Source organism: Dermacentor variabilis, chromosome 4 (genome assembly GCF_050947875.1).
Source record: "Dermacentor variabilis isolate Ectoservices chromosome 4, ASM5094787v1, whole genome shotgun sequence".
Classification (NCBI taxonomy): domain Eukaryota; kingdom Metazoa; phylum Arthropoda; class Arachnida; order Ixodida; family Ixodidae; genus Dermacentor; species Dermacentor variabilis.
Genome location: NC_134571.1, coordinates 24525117 through 24542184, shown reverse-complemented (window position 1 = coordinate 24542184; position 17068 = coordinate 24525117). Strand labels below are relative to the sequence as shown.

Genomic DNA, 17068 nt, shown 5'->3' with positions numbered 1-17068 from the left:
ATCTTTTATAATTAGGCTACGAACCATCCTGTTCTGAAATGAAACAAAAATAATTAATGAATTGTTTGGTTCGTCAGTTTATTGGTTCGAAGATGTGTAGTATTGTGCACAATTACTAGGAATTCGCTTTGAATGGCGAGCGCCACCTCGCTTTCCTTCTTTTATGAGTTTTTAATCTGCCTTCTCCCCCCGCTTGCTTATAACCGTGTGAAGTTACGGTCATTACTCGCATACCCAAATATGGACGACCATGCTGTATATAAACATGTACACTGGTGTCACTCCGTCAGGTCCCTTGCTCATCAAGTATACTTATAGTTCGAAACAATCAAAGCACACTCTTCACTTGTTGCACTACTGTAAGCTTCAAAGAATTAGGTACCGTCTACACAACAGTTAACCGAAGACCGCGTTGCATTAAATTGAGCCTCCTGGAGGCGAGTTTCCCCAAATAAGTTTATGCGGTGAAGACCACCTCCTGCTTGATACTTTTTGCGCACAAGCAGTCGCTCACAGTGCTAGCAAGGCCTTCGACGTAGGTTAGTAGACATAACATATTACGAGGATATGATCCTTGTTTCACTCGAGTCACCAACTTCAACACGATTTAGTTTTAGACACTGCGATTGAAAATAAAGTGTGCGGTATGGTCCTTGCAAGCAAACTTTTCCGCGCACACCCATGCCGCAAGCCGTTGGACCTTGGACCTTGCAAAGAAGCTAACTTGTAAAATGTGACATTTTGATGAGCAATGTTTCCATCGTTTTCATAGGTTAACGTGGTCTTAATGTCTAAATGTAAATGAAATAATTAAATTGCGTAATTTTAGATACGTGGCACTCTCCAACTGATATCTACCTAGCAAAGCTAGAGTTAAGAAAGTTTGCAAGGAACTCCACAAGACAATGCTATGTGGAATAATATTCTGTGAATAAGTTTACCTTAGAAATTTTTAGCAACTCTTATACATCTTGACACAGAAGCAGAAATAAACGGAGTTTTGCGACAACAACGTGAGGACTGTAAAACATAATTCCTTTCGACGACAGCTGGTGGAATGCCAGAGGTAGTTTTTTTTTATTCACCCTAGAGGCTTATATAGACGCCTAAGAATGATATACATACATAAATATTGCCGTATATAAATAGTATGAACGGGGGAAGCATTACCTGTGAATCTCCAAAGGCACATACATCACTTATATAACTTTTCTGGGAGAGATCAAGATTGATCGTTTTAAAGAGGCAACTGTATAAGCTCGCGCGCCAAGCGTCGCAGTTATGGGAAAGAGGGAATGTATTCGCATCGCTTGATTGATCCGCGAGGTACTTAACGTCCGCCGTAATTGCCCGCCGAGGAGCACTGCAGCTCCTAGCGACGGCTTTATGCTGGCCAAGGATTCTCGTTCGCCACACGATGACGGATGGGACCCGTATAGAGCCGCGACGCCTTATTGATTTTACATAATGAGCACGCACCGGTTGTAGCTTCCGATAGGCCTCTCACTCCTCTTTCGCCCTCTCCTTTTTTTTTCGCTCTCGAGCGGTTCAGCGCGCCGCGAGGTCTGCTCGACACGAGCCATCAGCACCTGCCGTAGCCAATCTGCGCAGCACAATCCTCGGGGAAACGTCTTAAGTGAGCGAAAGTGGCATTTCCGGGGGTCTTCGCTCTGAGGGAAACACAACGCCGTTGTTTGGGCGCGACTTGTCTAGAGCACGCGGCAAACGAGCACACTCCTAATGAGCACTAAGGTTGACGTAGGGCTTTCGGGTGGGCCGTGCACAGATGAGGCTTCTGGCTGAGAAGATGACAGTTCGAGAAGCTTTCTCTCTCCTTTTCACGTGACTAGCGCGAGCGCATATTGAAGCATACAGCAGCCTGGAAGAAAGCATCGTGAGGAGACGGCAAGAAGTTCTGTATACACGTACTAGGCTGGCACAATGTACTGATTCCTTTCGATCGCTTATATTCCTTCCTCACCGTTCACGACCAGCCGACCGCGTGGAGATGGCGGAGCACCGCTCGATTCATTGACGAAGCGCGAAAAGAAATAGCACTGGAATAAAATCGTTGTCCTTTATTCCGGCCTTGCATTCTTGCGAAGAGAGAGAGAGAGAGAGAGAATGCGGGGCTGATTGGTTTCCTTGTTTTTCATTCACTCCTGTGTCCCTCTCGATGGGAGTTGCCAGCTTGCGTGTTCTTATATCGAATAATAATAATAATAATAATAATAATAATAATAATAATAATAATAATAATAATAATAATAATAATAATAATAATAATAATAATAATAATAATAATAATAATAATAATAATCGTGTGTATTACTCCTTCAGTCATGCATCATAATCCATGCAATCAACGGGATGCGCCTTCAGATCCATTTGATGTCATGACCCTGTGTTAAAGCTGATTCCTTACTCACTGTTGTCAATCTGTTGTCACGTCCACACTTTGCAGAGAAATCACCTTTCACTCGATCCTCTCACCGTTTGTCAGCACAAAGTTGCTCCGAAACGAAATGATCGGGAAACCCTTTAGCAATTAACACGATGTACTTCAACCTGTATCAAAAGATAAACATAGGTGAAAGGCGAGGCAAGGCATCTGTATACCTCTCTACAGCACCCTGTCCCTTCGGCATCAGGTAAGACGCGGCGCATTTCAATCGGGCGGAAAGCCTTTGGAAGATCTAAACTTTGCAGCGCACGCAAGTTCTAAAAGTTCCACTCGCTAGACAGTTGCACAACGCAAACAACAGCAACAACAACGTAAGCAACAACGTCAGCAACGCTACTGCTCTAAAAGAGGCGAGAGATAAACATGGGCTCATGTAATCCGTCTCAAACGTCGCAGCATCTAGCGCAATTAAAACGAAAATAAATAAAGAGAGGAAAAGAAGAGAAATGCAGCAGGCAACCGTGTTTCGAACTGGCACCAAATTGATCGCTTGCGCGGCCAACAGGCCTGTCTTGTTGCTCTTCCGATTCGGTAGCGAAACGCCGAGCGTAGCACCCCGCGTGCTATACGTACGGGCCCTTGCATCCACGTCGGGGCGTAATTTCGTCCCCAAAGTCGAGTTTAAGTTCTATGCTGCGCCCACTTCGGTCGGTTCGGTGGCGAGCACTGTAGGGCGCTACTTCTGTGCAGCACTGCGCTCCCGTGCACAAAATGAATTCAGCGAATTTCTGTGTGGTAAGTGTTCCAGACGTGTTCGCTCGAATGTGCCGACTACGTCGTACGTTCTTTCTTAAAGCCTACAGCGAAATGTCCCCTCCCCTTTAACAGTGAAATAACAATGAACATGTACCGTGAGTGATGGATTTAATCAAATTTGGAAATGAGCAAGTACACAGTAGAGCTCATGCTAGCCTGTGTCCCGAAACTGTCAAGAACGTGCTAAAAGATAACTCCGGCAGCGGCTTAATACCAAAATAAATGTTTCCGTTTACTCACTGAGCATGGCCGGGCACAAGAGCCAGAACATGGAATTTTAGCCTATAAGAAATGCGGGGTGGGCACACGGAGGCGAATCATTTCCCATTTTTGCTCTTTCAGCTTCTCGCGTGTGGATCGCGTGTTGCACTACTGACCACGACTGCGAAATTAACGCGTCCCAACACGCATCCTTGAATTGTGGCCGCATCCCTGCCCCTATATGTATATTCGCTAAGTGAGCACATTCGACCACACGTACAACACTCTATAGTTTCTTGAATTCTCATAGATAGGTAAATAAATGTAACCAGAAATGGCACAGCAATGGCTTCAGTCTGTTTTCCAGAATCCGAGAAGACGCGCAGAATCGCAATGGAGGTTGCCGGCATGCGTTCATACACAGCTGGGCCCCGGATTCGCACACGAAAGAATTCTTACACTAGAATTGTTCGTAAGAGCAAATTTGAGCCAATCCTGATGCCGAGCATATTAATTAACAAAGCAGGGGGCAAGCCAACAGAAAAGAGCACACTAATTGTCCCGAACTGCACGCAACTAGCGCTGCCGGCCAGCTCCACCTCCTCCTCCTCTGGAGGCGCTCGCGCGCGCATCGCTCCGCGTTTCGGAAGCAGCGGCGGAGGCGTCCGGACGGACGGGCCGCGCGCGTCGTGAGTTTGATTGCGTCGTCTCGAGGCTTTCCGCCGTGGCTCCTCGGCCGCTCCACGTCGCGCCACCGTCGAAGACGCAAAATCTAATATCCCCAGGATCTATCTGGCACGGCGGCAGAGACAGGCGCGCGGCAGATATATATCTTTCGGCTAAGCAAACACGCAGTACAAGAGCCTCTCTCCCTTCCACCTTTCCGCCCTCTCCGATAGGTTTTCTTTCTTTTTGGGGGGTTCGCCGCTTCGCTTTCGAAACAGGGTGAAGGAATGGCTAAAAAATAACCGGAGAAGCTTCGTGAATCGCTAGTAAAATGTTTCTTTTATGTAAGTTGTATTCTTCGGTGACTCTGAAGGGTCGCCCCCTTATCGGTTTTCCTAGGTTATCTTATTATTGTTATTTTTTGTGCCTTTCCCGACCAAGCCTCCAAGCAGCAATCCTTGGTTGCTGTGCCTCCTTCCTGCACCATGTCAAGAGGGGCGTACGTCTTTTTCTTGCTATAACATTCAGCACTGCCTTCCCCTTCCGCCGACCCAGCCCACCGCGCCACATTCAATTGGGCGTGCCATCCACTTGAGAGGAATTAATGCCGCTGTCCCTGCGAGTCCGGGAGCAGCGCGCCCGGATTCGAGCGACTGTCCTCTCTCTCTCTCTCTCTTTTTCTTTAACTCAGCACGAACAAAACCGTGCGGCGCTGTGCAAGCTGACGCTGGTGTCGACCAATCAAAGGCCCTCGTTTACGCGACGCGATTAGCTCGAGAGAGCGTTTCGCGACTGGCGGTCGCCGTTTCGTTCGCGTCGCTATAGCGGTCGTGATTGACCGGCGAGTAGGCAGCAAATAATCATATCAGGAGCCGCTAAGACGAGCGATTGCCTTTGATGATTTGGGTCACGATTGGGCGATGACAACTGCAGCTTGTGCAGCATTGCACGGTTTTAGCGAGGCGGATGATCGGCGGCGAGCGCGTGTCTCGGCGCTGTTACACGTCGCCCATTCCGGTCGCGTGAGTGGATTCATTTCCGCAGTCCCCCTCCCCCCACCTCGGCCGCCCCGTTCGCGTTCGTCCTCTGTCCGCCACAATTTCCGTGCTCTTTGTTCCCGTCGTTTGCGCCTCCAACGTTTGCGGGACAACGACCATCTGGGGCTCTCTTGTCTACGACGACGACACGCCAAGCAAACACAGACAGGATTACACGCGGCGACCTCGAGTACGCGTGTCTATTCTGACCCCCGATGTAACCTGGTAACGACACTGCCGAGCAGCTTTTCGCGTATAACGCCGTCCTCGCGTAATTTTTCTTATTTTTTTTTTCGCTAAGCGTTGATCCATCTTGTTTCCAAATTCTGAACAGTATGCGAGAAACGTCGAAGTAGCGCGACCTTGGGTCACGCAATGTCTGTGCTCGGAGTAAGAAACAAAGAAGAGGAAAAGATATCCTTCCGACCTTTCTTTCTTTGTTCTCTGGAAACGGTAATGAACGACCCAAGTCGCTAACTGAAAAATTATTTTGGCCTCCGTGGCGCACGCTACGTTCAGCGAATGTGCTTTCGGTGTCTCTTGATTCAGTCTCGTGTGAAGCGCGGTGGCGTCCCGCACATGCAGTGTTCGCGGATAGCCGAAATTATTGTTGCCAGAGCTTTTGTAGTGTTTAAGTCTACAAATGTTGTTGAGAAAGCGAATGTATATCGGCAACGAAAACTGTATCGCTGCGGATCTCTAAATAATTAGAACGGTCCGTAGGCCGGGCTTCAACCACGTGTAGGCTTTTTCCCAACGTAACGTCGAACTTAAGCTGGCATCAGCTAACGAGGAGCATAATTGTGGGATTGTACGTGTTTCGGAGCAACATGCCTTTCCAAATCACAGCGTTGACTGCTCACCCTCAAGCGTAGCTTCATGTACTAGAGCGCGCCTGCAGAAACCAGCCAACGTGCCACGTGACCTTGAAGCATAGTGCAGATAGCAGGACTGGTGTTGCCTACGCCGCTCGAGCGCCGCTCGTGAAGCGTTTCTTGTGGTCATTATAGCCCGAAACAAGGCACGTTGTTTACGTGCCCTTGTTTACGTGGCATTGTTTACGTGCATGCGTAAACTACACAAGGGATCAAAAGAAGCGTAGGGAATCAGGCTAAGCGGAGTGTGTTAAGAGGAAGCTTTAGCTCGGGGACTCGTACCTAAGCACGTGGGAAAGGAAAAATAGTTTTCTCGACAAGCATTGCATGAAGTTTGATTAGGTTTCCTGCATTTAAAAGAATAAGTTGAAATATAGTGACTGTTGGTAGCGAACTTGTTATTTAGGTCGTCAATCCTTCTTGAAAAAAAATGCTGAAAATAATAACTTTTCAGAAAACGAAACTATCAAGTTTACAACTGTGTCAACTCAGCAACAAAAACTATATCGCAATTCTGTAAATCACATCTAATATTGCATCTAAAGCAGTCAAACTAGATGTATTATACATGGCTCTCCAATAGACCACTAATATGAGAGTAGGACTTTTTCAAAAGCCTTGCAAACGATGTGACATGCTCACGTAAGATATAAATCGATATAAGTCAAATTTTTTCTGCTTTGGAAGCTCTAAGGGTGCAGTTTACATAACTGTGTAATCTGGGGCAGAGCTACGAAATTGTAAACCTCGCGCTTCTATATCTTTCGAACTTACTAATTTTTGAAAACCCCCTTTAATAAGTTCAGGCCTTAAATCAAGATTTCACATGAAACAGCCACTATAATTTAACTTTCTCTCTCAAATGCCGCATATTTCATTAAAATCGGGCCAAACGTTATCTCAGAAATGCATTTATGCGTTTTACACGTGTTTGAATAGGTGGCGTCGGAGTTGGGATCGAGCTAAAGCTGCCTCTCAAGCAAATTCTCAAGTGGCACGTTTGGACTCACCACGGCCGTTTGTTGACGTGTGGGTCGACCGGCGCGTGCATTCCGGAGGGCACCTCGGCGAGAGCTACCATGAACTTGAATGGTCCGGTCACGTCTCCGACACTGTAGAAGAAGCTCTCACCTGGCGGCGACTGCGGGGGCGTCGCGGTCAGGCTGCTGTCATCGCCATTGTCAACTGGCGGAGGTCCGGTAGAAGTGACGTCGGTGCCGGGACCCGTGCTTGTGGTGCCATTGGTCGTCGGGCTACCTGAGCGAAGAATGTTCACAAGAACTGTGAACCGTCGGAAATCGGCAGAACATTTCGAGTGCTATCTGGCGTGTCGATCGCTAGGCGGAAGTCCCTTCTCTTACAAATGGGTTCTTGTTGAGAAACATGGTGCAATATACCATAGAGAAAAAAAAATTCAGTGCCCTTCCACCATGTGAAGAAGGATGACCAGCGAAGCTGTGTATGTGGGCCCCTTAATGACGAACTGCTCCTCCGCCGCGAGTCGGCCCGGCATTGCACTATCTTTGGGATCGGCTCAGGTATTAGAGTGTTTAAAGCCTGCTTCACTTACGCCGCGGGTTGGCCCGGTATTGTACTATCTTCGGGATCGGCCCGCGTTTGGGGAGTGTTTCAGGCCTGCTTCATTTACTCCGCGGGTCGGCCCTCCATTGCACCATCTTCGGGATTTTTTTTCTACACGCGGACACGATAGTCGGGAAAATATAGTCCTTCACAGCTTCGCTGTAAAAAATCCCGTTGTTTATGTTTAGCCCGTCATAGACATCAAGGCGCATAGACCATTGTCGCAAGATCAAGTCGAATTTTTGCACCACAAGTACATGTTATCACTATTTTCTGCCACGATCAATTAACGAGTGGAACGAGCTTCCAGGGTGGCTGGTTACCTGTTTAGATCAAGCCTAAAGGGTCATTTTACCGGTTTAACAAAGTCGTGCGTGAAACCTCTGCTTCTGTACCATCAGCGTTGTTTCGTTTTGTTTCTTTTCTTCTCTTTGCACGATGTAAAAAAAAAAAGAAGGAAACTGACATGTTCATAAAAGTATTATCATCTGCTGTTAATATGTTAATTTTCTACTAGTAATTATGTCTGTACCATTGCCCTCTGTAATGTCGGCTTCGGGCCTTGAGGTTGTCATAAATAAATAAATAAATAAATAAATAAATAAATAAATAAATAAATAAATAAAAGGAGGAAAGGTAGGTCTGCCGCATGAGCAAATCTCTGACGTACGACTTTGCGCTGAGCGACAGCAGACATCAGAAAACAGAACAAGAGAATACGTTCCCGGTGCTTACAGAATACTCTAGTTCGGTGTACACGAACTTGGAAGAAGTGAGCGCTACTCGTTGTACCACGTGTGATGATGCACGCGCACTCAGCGCAATCAATTAGGAGCTGCGGCGTATTCCCTCTGAAGAAGGACGAGGATCCGATTCCAAGTCGCGTATTGACGCAAGTTCACGGCTACACAATCAGCTACACACGAGTTACCGCGCCGTGCTCAGAGAAAGGGTGTAGATACAATACTATTGATGTGCTGTATATTAAGGGCGCTGCTTAACTGAGTACAGCAATAACAGGCCAATAGCAAAACTCTTTTAGCCTTCAACTAACGAAACACAGTGAAACCAAACTTTGTTACTAAGCAGTGGACCTTTCTTCGAGTGCTTGGCCGGCTTGCCTACGCTGACTATGCGGGTGAGAACGCGCACGAACGCATCCAGCACGTAGCCCAGGCTCGAGGATTTCCGGTAGGCGGGGTCGTCGTACGGCTCGAACTCCGGGTCGACAAATTGCTCGCGAAGGTACGGCCGGTACGGATAGCGAGAGGGATAGCCGCCAGGTCTCTGGTAGCCAGGCCTGTTGTACGGCCGGTACGGTCTGTACGGCCGTTGCGGCCGCTGGGGATAGTAGGGCCTGTTGTAGCCTGGGCGGCGCCTGCGTTCCTCGGGCGCCGCACTCTCGCCTTCTGATTGGGATTTGGGCGAGGCCTGTGCCTGGGCGGCTTGAGGAACGCCGGCAGTCGACGTCGCTGGCGTCTGGGGGCTGGCTGTCGTCACCGAAGCCTGATGGTGGCGGTAGAAAAAGACACGTAAGGTCAGGTTAAGAAGGCGGCAAATCTATGACGGAAGTGTGAGCAAAATTTAATGAAGAAAAACAAAATGCGGGAGAAATTGATTTTAATGAACACAAAAATGCACTTGCTAAGCTCTTACGCTACACCTCGAGCTAATCGCACAAGCGGAAGGATTCAAATGTATACCAGCAATGAGGCAAATACACTTACAAATTTAAACAGGCTGTCGGTGGAGAAAATAAGGAAATGACACAACACTAACCGCTATGCTCTGTAAAAGAGGTGGATGGGTGGATCAGTAGCCCTGGTTCATGCTCCATGAATGTAACCACTTGTTTTTAAAAATTGCCTTAGTGGGTGGGTGTTTTTTTTCTTTCTTTCTTTCTTCCTTTCTTTCTTTGATTTTTCTGTACAGCCAGCCGTGTTTGACACAGACGGTCGGAGTATTCAGCCATGGTAGAGCGTTGGTTGTAATGGCGTCATTCAGCATTCAGCTAGGAGTGCGCCTTATCTGGCTACCCTAATATGGAGGAAGAGGGAGAAGGAACAAAAAGAATGAGGAAAGAGATCGAGAGAGGCAGGGAAGGCTCAGGCACGCAAGCACTGACGCGTGAATGTTGCTCGTCGTCTCCAAGGAGTGATGAGAGCTCATTTGGTATTTGTGGTATTTAAGGTAGATGTCGGTAGATCTACGGATCTTTCGGGTTCTCCTCTTTCTGTAGTCTTACAAGCTGAGAGAACCAAAAAGAAAGTTCTTGTTCGTCAAGGCAAAAGTATGAGGACATAGTCAGGTTTCCCCACAACGACAACAGCTGTGCGCGGCACCTTAAGACTGTAAACACGTGAGCATTGCGACGTGGTTGCGCACGACACATTCAAGTTGTTTGACACAAGATGAAGCGGAGCTACAAGAAAATCTCTAGCCTTGCAAAAAAAAAAAAAACTAATACTAGCTTACATGGTGGTGAGCTCCGTTCACCGCGTGCGACTGGACGTGGAGCGCAGTCGAAGGTCTCGCCGTTTGTGTAGAAACGTGAGGTCCGGGTGTGCTTTCTTGTGAGACCGCTCCAACAGAATTCGTGTTCTGATGATCACCAGCAGGCGGCTGGGGATCAGGATGGCTCGAGGGCGCCGCGTCGTGCTGGTCGACGTAGACAGGCGTGGCTGTTGCCATCTCTCGGCCGCAAAAGCCAACAAGCAGTACGAGGACGAGGGCTTGTGGGCCCATTCTTGTGGAATAGGAAGGACAATGAAAAAAAAATTCAGCGTGATTATAAGTCCAGCATACGAATAAATAGTGACGTCATTTCTCCGTGTGTCAGCTCGTTTCGGAGTAACAGCCGAAGGCGGATATATACTGGAGGTAACTCCGGTTGGGGGTAGTCTTGTCGCTGAGCGCCTGCAACAACGTTTCGCGCACGATAACCCCATATACTCCACGTCACTGGCTAAATATACGGATTCGAATACCTGGATCAAAATAACGCCTGTTCCGCTAACTTCCACAAGACAGTCCATTCTGAGGGCCACGCATGATTGCATTTGTTCTTTTTTTCTTTTAGTTCGTTTTTTTCTTGTAGAAGTTTCCACAGTTTCACTTTACAGAAGATTTATTCCGGGAAGATAAGCAGGTGTCCGATGAGGGTGCCGACATCTGGACAAAGTACGCTTACAAGTGCGGAATACGCGAGAGGACAGCGTGTGAGGCTCATAACGCATCCGAAACGGTCGCACATTTACCATCAAACCGTTGTGGTATAAGCCATGACGCTTTGCAGCTCTGTTGATGGCCAGGTGACCCTTGCAGTTCTGATGTTATTGTCCTGTTACTTACTAGTGGGAGACAATTCTCAAACGAAGTGATCTAGTTCCAACTATTTTGCACTATCTACGGTTAAGCTCGGTTCATCCTACCTAGTTGTTCAGCGACAAACACACAGCTCTCCACTAGTCATAACAAGCATCCAATGTGACCGGGCAAACCAGTTGTTTTTGTTCGAATAGCAACTAGTGACTCACCTGAAAACTTTGGAGAACGACAGTGAGGCATAAAATTTGGTTTCACGCTCTTTCTTCACCTTATATACCATTTCTGTCACGCGGCGGCGAGGAGGAGACAGGCCTTATTTGCAAGAAGACGATCCTCTTTTGTTTTCCCTTTTCCCGGACTGCGACCGGTTCCTCACCTTGAGGTTACTTTTACCTCACGAGCATTTCACGAATTTACTTCATGCAGATAATGCGATAACTATTATCTACTAAGTGTTTTGAACCGTCGCGGCGGTGAGGCGCCTTCTTACCACATTCGTCAGGGAACCTTCTCACCCTTATGAGGTCTTCCAACGAGAGTAGAGAATTGTTGTTGCATGCCGTGCACTTTTTTTTGCACATATTTATTTCTCTTCTAGGGGGAGAAGAACGGAGTGACGGGATACCGAGAAGTAGCTCTTCCGTACGCACCACTTCCTGAAGATAGTACTATCATAAGAAATGTTGATTCCATGTTCGCAGCATGAGAGCTTTTAAAGCCTGTCGTTCAATACATATGCGGTGTTTTTAAAGTAGTCGATCTAAGGCAGCGACGAGGCATCGCAGCAAAATACGTCGTTCAAAACAGCAACACGACGCAGTACGACATCGTGCTGCGACAGGCGATGCCCTGTGTCGAGCTTTTTTTCTTCGCATCAGCAAGTCTCTCTGGAAATAATGCACGTGATCTTTCTTTCCATGCTTTACTGCACAGAAGGGGACGCTTCGCGCTTGTTTTCTCCATGCAATTGATTCGAATTCTATTCAGCTGAAATCTCGAGGACACCTGCGTACGTGCATCCAAAAGAAATGCAGCTCAAGCTGGAAAGGGAATAACGAAAAAGCTGAGAGGTTTCCAAAGAACGTCTATTATTGACAAAACGGCCGCCCTTTGCACCAATTGAACTCGTGAAAAAGAAGAAAAACTAAACAAATGCAAAGCAGGTAGCCGAAAGGCGATATGAAAGCAACGCTTTAACGTCTGGCCCAATCTGTTGAACCGTTAAGGCTATGCTGCTCGGCAATGCGGGCAGAATGGCCTCCGGTGCCCACAAAGTGCGAATAATCTTCCGAGTTCGGGGACGCCCCGCGCCTAACCTCCCTTCCGCTCGCACTCCTTGCCCGATTTGTGTGCTTGTACCCCCGGTTTCCTTTCCATTAGGCAAACGCACGGTTGGACGTTAAACGTTCGCGTCACCCTAGTTGTTCATTTTGCTTGTCTCAGTGCCGCTATTCTTTTCTTTCATTTTCTTTTCGTTCTTGTTGCGGCACCAACCGAATCCTCCTTAGAGTGTAGGAAAATTAAAAGAAAAAAAAAAAAACAAGAACAGAATGGAACGGAACGACAGGAAAAGCGAGAGATGGCAGCCCACCTACCACGTCACCTCTGCGTCGAGATCGAGAACGGCGCGCCTCTATACTTTATCGCTTAAGTTCTTCGCCCGCGGCAGGAATGTGCACGCAGGGAGATAGAGAGCGAGATGGAAAGTAAGAGCTTTCGATAAAGAACGAAAGACTGGCGGAAAGACGAAAGCAAGGGAGGGGGAGAAGTTGGGGGAGTTGCACCGCTATGCAGCGCGCGCCTTCAGCGAGGCATGAGTGGCACGCTGAAGAACCGAGAGCCCGTTTCCCGTAATCTGCGAAACAGAGAAAGGGAAAAGGCTTTCTTTCCCTAATCTACCTCTCGCACCCCTCGGTTTACGTTCTTTTCATTTTTGTTCTTCTAGAGAAGTATGTTGCCCCGTTCCTCCTCTTCTGCCCTCCTTTCTCATTTTTTTCCACGGGAGCCTGTGCCACTCCCCTACCCGAGCAGGAGTCCCCCTTCGCCCCAGAACCCCTAGCGCGGATCCTTTTACCTCGGGCTGCTTGGGTATCTCCCAACTAGACCTTCGTCACGCCAAGCAGGGCAAGTGGAAGGGCAAAGGAATGAGAGAAGATGCACGAGACACTGTAGCGGAAGCTTGCGAGCTTTTGTATCGGCCGACGCACTCGGTGAAAGAGTTACAGCCATATGAAGCAAATATACAGCGAAGCCGGAAGAAACGTTGGAGAAATTAACACTGTTGTTTAATGGTAATGTAGGAATAACGAGGAAAATGAAAAGTGCCACCATGCCACTCACTGCCACCATGTAACACGGGGGCTAAGGGCACCTTAAGCTGCCTCATTGCAGCTTCTATCTTAGCTCCCGCCATTGTATTTTAGCAATGGAAACAAATAAAGAAAGAAAGAAAAGTTGACGAAAAGGCAATTTGTCGCAGGTGGGTGCCGAACCCGTGCGCATCTCCCACATTATGCATGCGGCGCTCTTGGTTACTACTTTTTGATTGAGCAACAACAGTTGATTTCCTCTGTACTTTCACTGACTTCATAGTTTGCTTGCTTTCTGCGGTTTTAACTAACGGAAAATCGAGCCCACCCGCTATGGTGGATCAGTGGCCACGGCGCTCTGCTGAGCACCAAGTCGCTGGTTCCATTCCCGCCCGCGGCGGCCGCAATTCGACTGGAGCCAAATGAAAAGCGTTCGTGCACTTAGATTTAGGGGCATGGTACAGAATCCAAGGTGGTAAAAATTAATCCGGAGCTCGCCACTAGTGCGTCTCTGATAGCCCCAGCGTTGCTTTGGAACGCTAAACCAAATGAATAAATGAATGAATGAATGAATGAAAAAATCGAGCGTCTCGGTTCTTTTTAATCTTCTCCCGCAGTGAGAAAGCTTGCAAGCGGAGCGAGTACTGCAAGCGATTCGATGGAGCGCACGCCGTTTACGCAAGGCGCGTTGTCGACTTGCTGACGCGGTCAGCTTGCTCGCTTGTTTGTCACGGCCTTTGTGACAGGCAACGCGCGAATTGGGAATTGCGTTGTCGGCCCTTCTCGCTACCTGAATTTCGCTCACGCTTCCGTGTTGAAATGGCCGCACGCGTCGGTGAAAGCGAACGACCGATAAATCCTCGGCGCATTCGGCGAGATTGCAGCGCTGCAGTACGTAGGCTGTCTCCTCGGGCTTTTAGTTGCTTGTAAGCTGGCAAGCTGGAAGCCCTCCGGCATTTCATTCGGAAGCTCAGAATTGCTGGAAAAGGTGAAAACGTTTCTACCGTCGAAATTCGTCCCAGCGAAAGGAAAAGGAAGTTAAACTGGCAACTGAGTGTTGGCGCAAATGTTCAATTCGTCGAAATGTGTACTAGTCACCGTTTGTGCCGCGAGAGCAGAATCAAATTTCCAGAATAAGAATCAGGACGGAATATAGAGAGCAAGGACCAGAAGTCAGCGACTGAATTGGGTCTTTCTGTAAGGGTAACAAGTGGCAAAAGACCTCAACCCAACCGCTTGGTGGTGTATGAGAACTATAGTGGGAAACGCTCGTGAAATACGAAGGCAATATTGAAGCTAGTAACCTTGATGCCAGAAGAAATTACTTTTCCGATTGCACGTGCGCAATAATAAAGGGCGAAGTCGCCAGACTCAATGCAGCATCTGGGGATAGGCTTCCATGGTTGTTGGAGTGCTACTCAAAGTAAACTAAGGCACACGTTTCTACAGCGCGCGGTATAGATACTGTTACTTTCTTTTGACGCAGGCCGTCACCAATTCCTGTAGCCTTAGCTTATTCATATTTCGCTCGAATTAGCTTCCTCTAAAATTCGTTTCAAGCTCTACGCTAGGATAGCCTTTTGAGGTGTCATCAGAGTATCATACACAGTCTCTCTCGCTTTAAAGGGAAACCCACCGGAATGCCATGTCTTGCACCGGTTCTGTGGTCACATCGAATATTCGGTTGAAGTGGTTTTTTGATCTATTTCTGACATTGGCAGATACTTTGAGACATTTACACAATGGACCACTGTCGGAGGACCTCTTGCTAGGCGCGTGGCCACAGAGTTGGCAGACGACAGAGACAACGCGTGCACTTTCACGTTTCCTAGGTGACACGGGCCTGGACTCACGCCTGTGATACCAATTGTGTAATGTGTCATTCACCTCGTTCCTCCCATTATCATCCCCCATTGTGACCCTTTTTCTTCCCCTCTTCCCCTTCTCTTACGTAGAGTAGCAGGCCAGATGCTCCATTATCCGGCCGACCTCTCTACATTTTCCAATCATTAAAATACTTCTTCTTTTGTAACTCTAGCAGCATCCGTGGCAGAATGAATAAGGGCGCCTACATTTAGCACGAAACGCCTTCCTATAGTTGCAGGGTTTCGTTTCCTATCGTGCGCCTTTCCATCGTCATTAGTCAGGCGCCTGATATTTTGAGGGAGGGGAAAGGTAGTCAATTTGCAAGTGCTTCGTGCGCAATCTCTTTTCACAACCTTCGCGGACGGATCCATCCATTCGTGCGGTCCCTCCACGCTGGCCCAACCATCCTCAACTTTTCTTCAACAAGAGTTGGCGAGGAGATAGGGAACCCTCGCGACCGAGCGGTATACTACACGTACATGCTCGCTCGTGCACATACGTATTCCTCGAAGACGCCGCAAGGCGTCGCTGCACAACCTCGTTAGCATAATCTCGTTCTAGGCGCGCGCTCTGCCGCGACGGTCGGCCCCGGGAAAAGCGGTTTGCCGAGCTATTTGCCGTGAGCTTATTTGCATCGCTGGCAGATATATACCGCACCCCAGCGGTGGCGTCGTTCGGCGCCCCCCTCTCTTCCCCCTTCCAAGGCTCGAGGTTGGGCTCTCTCTATCGCCCTGAGGACTTTGTACCGTAATGAGCGTTTTCTCCCCCTGCCTACTCTCTCCCACAACTTCCTCGACATCTCCGAGCTCACGCATCGTCCTCGCCCGTCTCCTTTCTCAGTTTTCCCTGCGACGTCTGCTTCTCGGCGATGCCTGCGGAGTCCATCTCGCGAGCTTCTTTCTTTCGTGTGCCCGGCACCACTTCTAGAACTGAATGAAATAAAATGCTCGCAGCATAGTCGCAACTTCGCGAAACTGCGTGGCAAGTTCTCAGGGCCATTCGACCGAGGCGATGCTCGCGCGATTGGCCCCATGGTTCGCGCTTGCGTGCAGACGGTTTGTTTGGTAGCCGGAGGGCGCTTACGATATTACGGAGACTCTTAACGGTGAAGCGAGTTGCATGCGTCGAGATTGAAGCTTGACCTAAGGATTCGGCAACCGCGCTACACAAACGTGTACGTACCTGTACACGCAGCGCGACATGGTCTATAGACACGTGCCGAGCACGCTACGGCTCAACGATCAATTGGGAAGCACAGAAAGAGACGGACCCCTACGGTGCCGGGAGATCAATGGTCCTACTTGTTCGGTACGCCGGGCACGCGATCTTCGCAAGAAGGTGGCGCTCGTGTAAAGAAGAAAAAAAGAAAGAAACAGTAAAAAGTGAAAGGGATTTGCGAAGAAACTTGTGTCGGTGTCTCTTCTCTCTCTTCCAGCATCCACTGTGTGGCCGGGCCAAGGAAAAAAGGGAAATATCTCCAGCTCCCCACGAAAGGGTGCCTTTTTTTTGCGGGCCGCAGCAAACCGCTATAGCCAGTCAGTTCCAAGCCCTGCCGTCGCCGTCGATGTGAGCTGCGGAGACACGTCGTCGCCTTGGGCGTGCGAGGCGGGGACGACGTGGGCTCCTTGTGGGCTCCGAATAAAAATTCGGGTCAGACACCGCTCTCGGTCCCTCCTGCGTTACAGCGTCCGCACGGTGCGCCAATGTTCCGGCCATTGCTCGTGCCGGGAATCTCTCTGCTAGTGCCGCAGGCTGGAGATATTCGTTCGTAACTGCTTGAAAGTCACCGCTCTTGAAGACGCGATTCTCCGTTTTGTTTTCGTCCTGTTCTCCTCACGTCTCTCTTTTACTATGACAATAAGTTTTATTTATTTCTCGCACACTTTGTTTTCGGACCACGAGGGCATCATTTTTTGGCCAAAGCTATGTTCTACGTTCGAACTTATCAAGAGGTCTGGCGAAGCTGTCGAGCTATCCCAGCTGTAT

General features: G+C 48.6%; 2 protein-coding genes across 2 annotated transcripts in view; one reads left to right on the top strand and one right to left on the bottom strand.

Moving 5' to 3' along the window:
- Positions 1–17068, top strand: part of LOC142578823 (uncharacterized) — a 524047-nt gene that overhangs the window by 298807 nt on the left and 208172 nt on the right. The gene's annotated exons all lie outside the window — the stretch shown is intronic.
- LOC142577927 (uncharacterized) lies at positions 7006–15967 on the bottom strand. Its single transcript, XM_075687364.1, has 4 exons — positions 15894–15967; positions 10056–10326; positions 8675–9086; positions 7006–7256 (listed from the first exon to the last, which is right to left on the bottom strand). Exons 1-4 carry the CDS (start codon positions 15965–15967, stop codon positions 7006–7008), a joined length of 1008 nt encoding a protein of 335 aa, XP_075543479.1.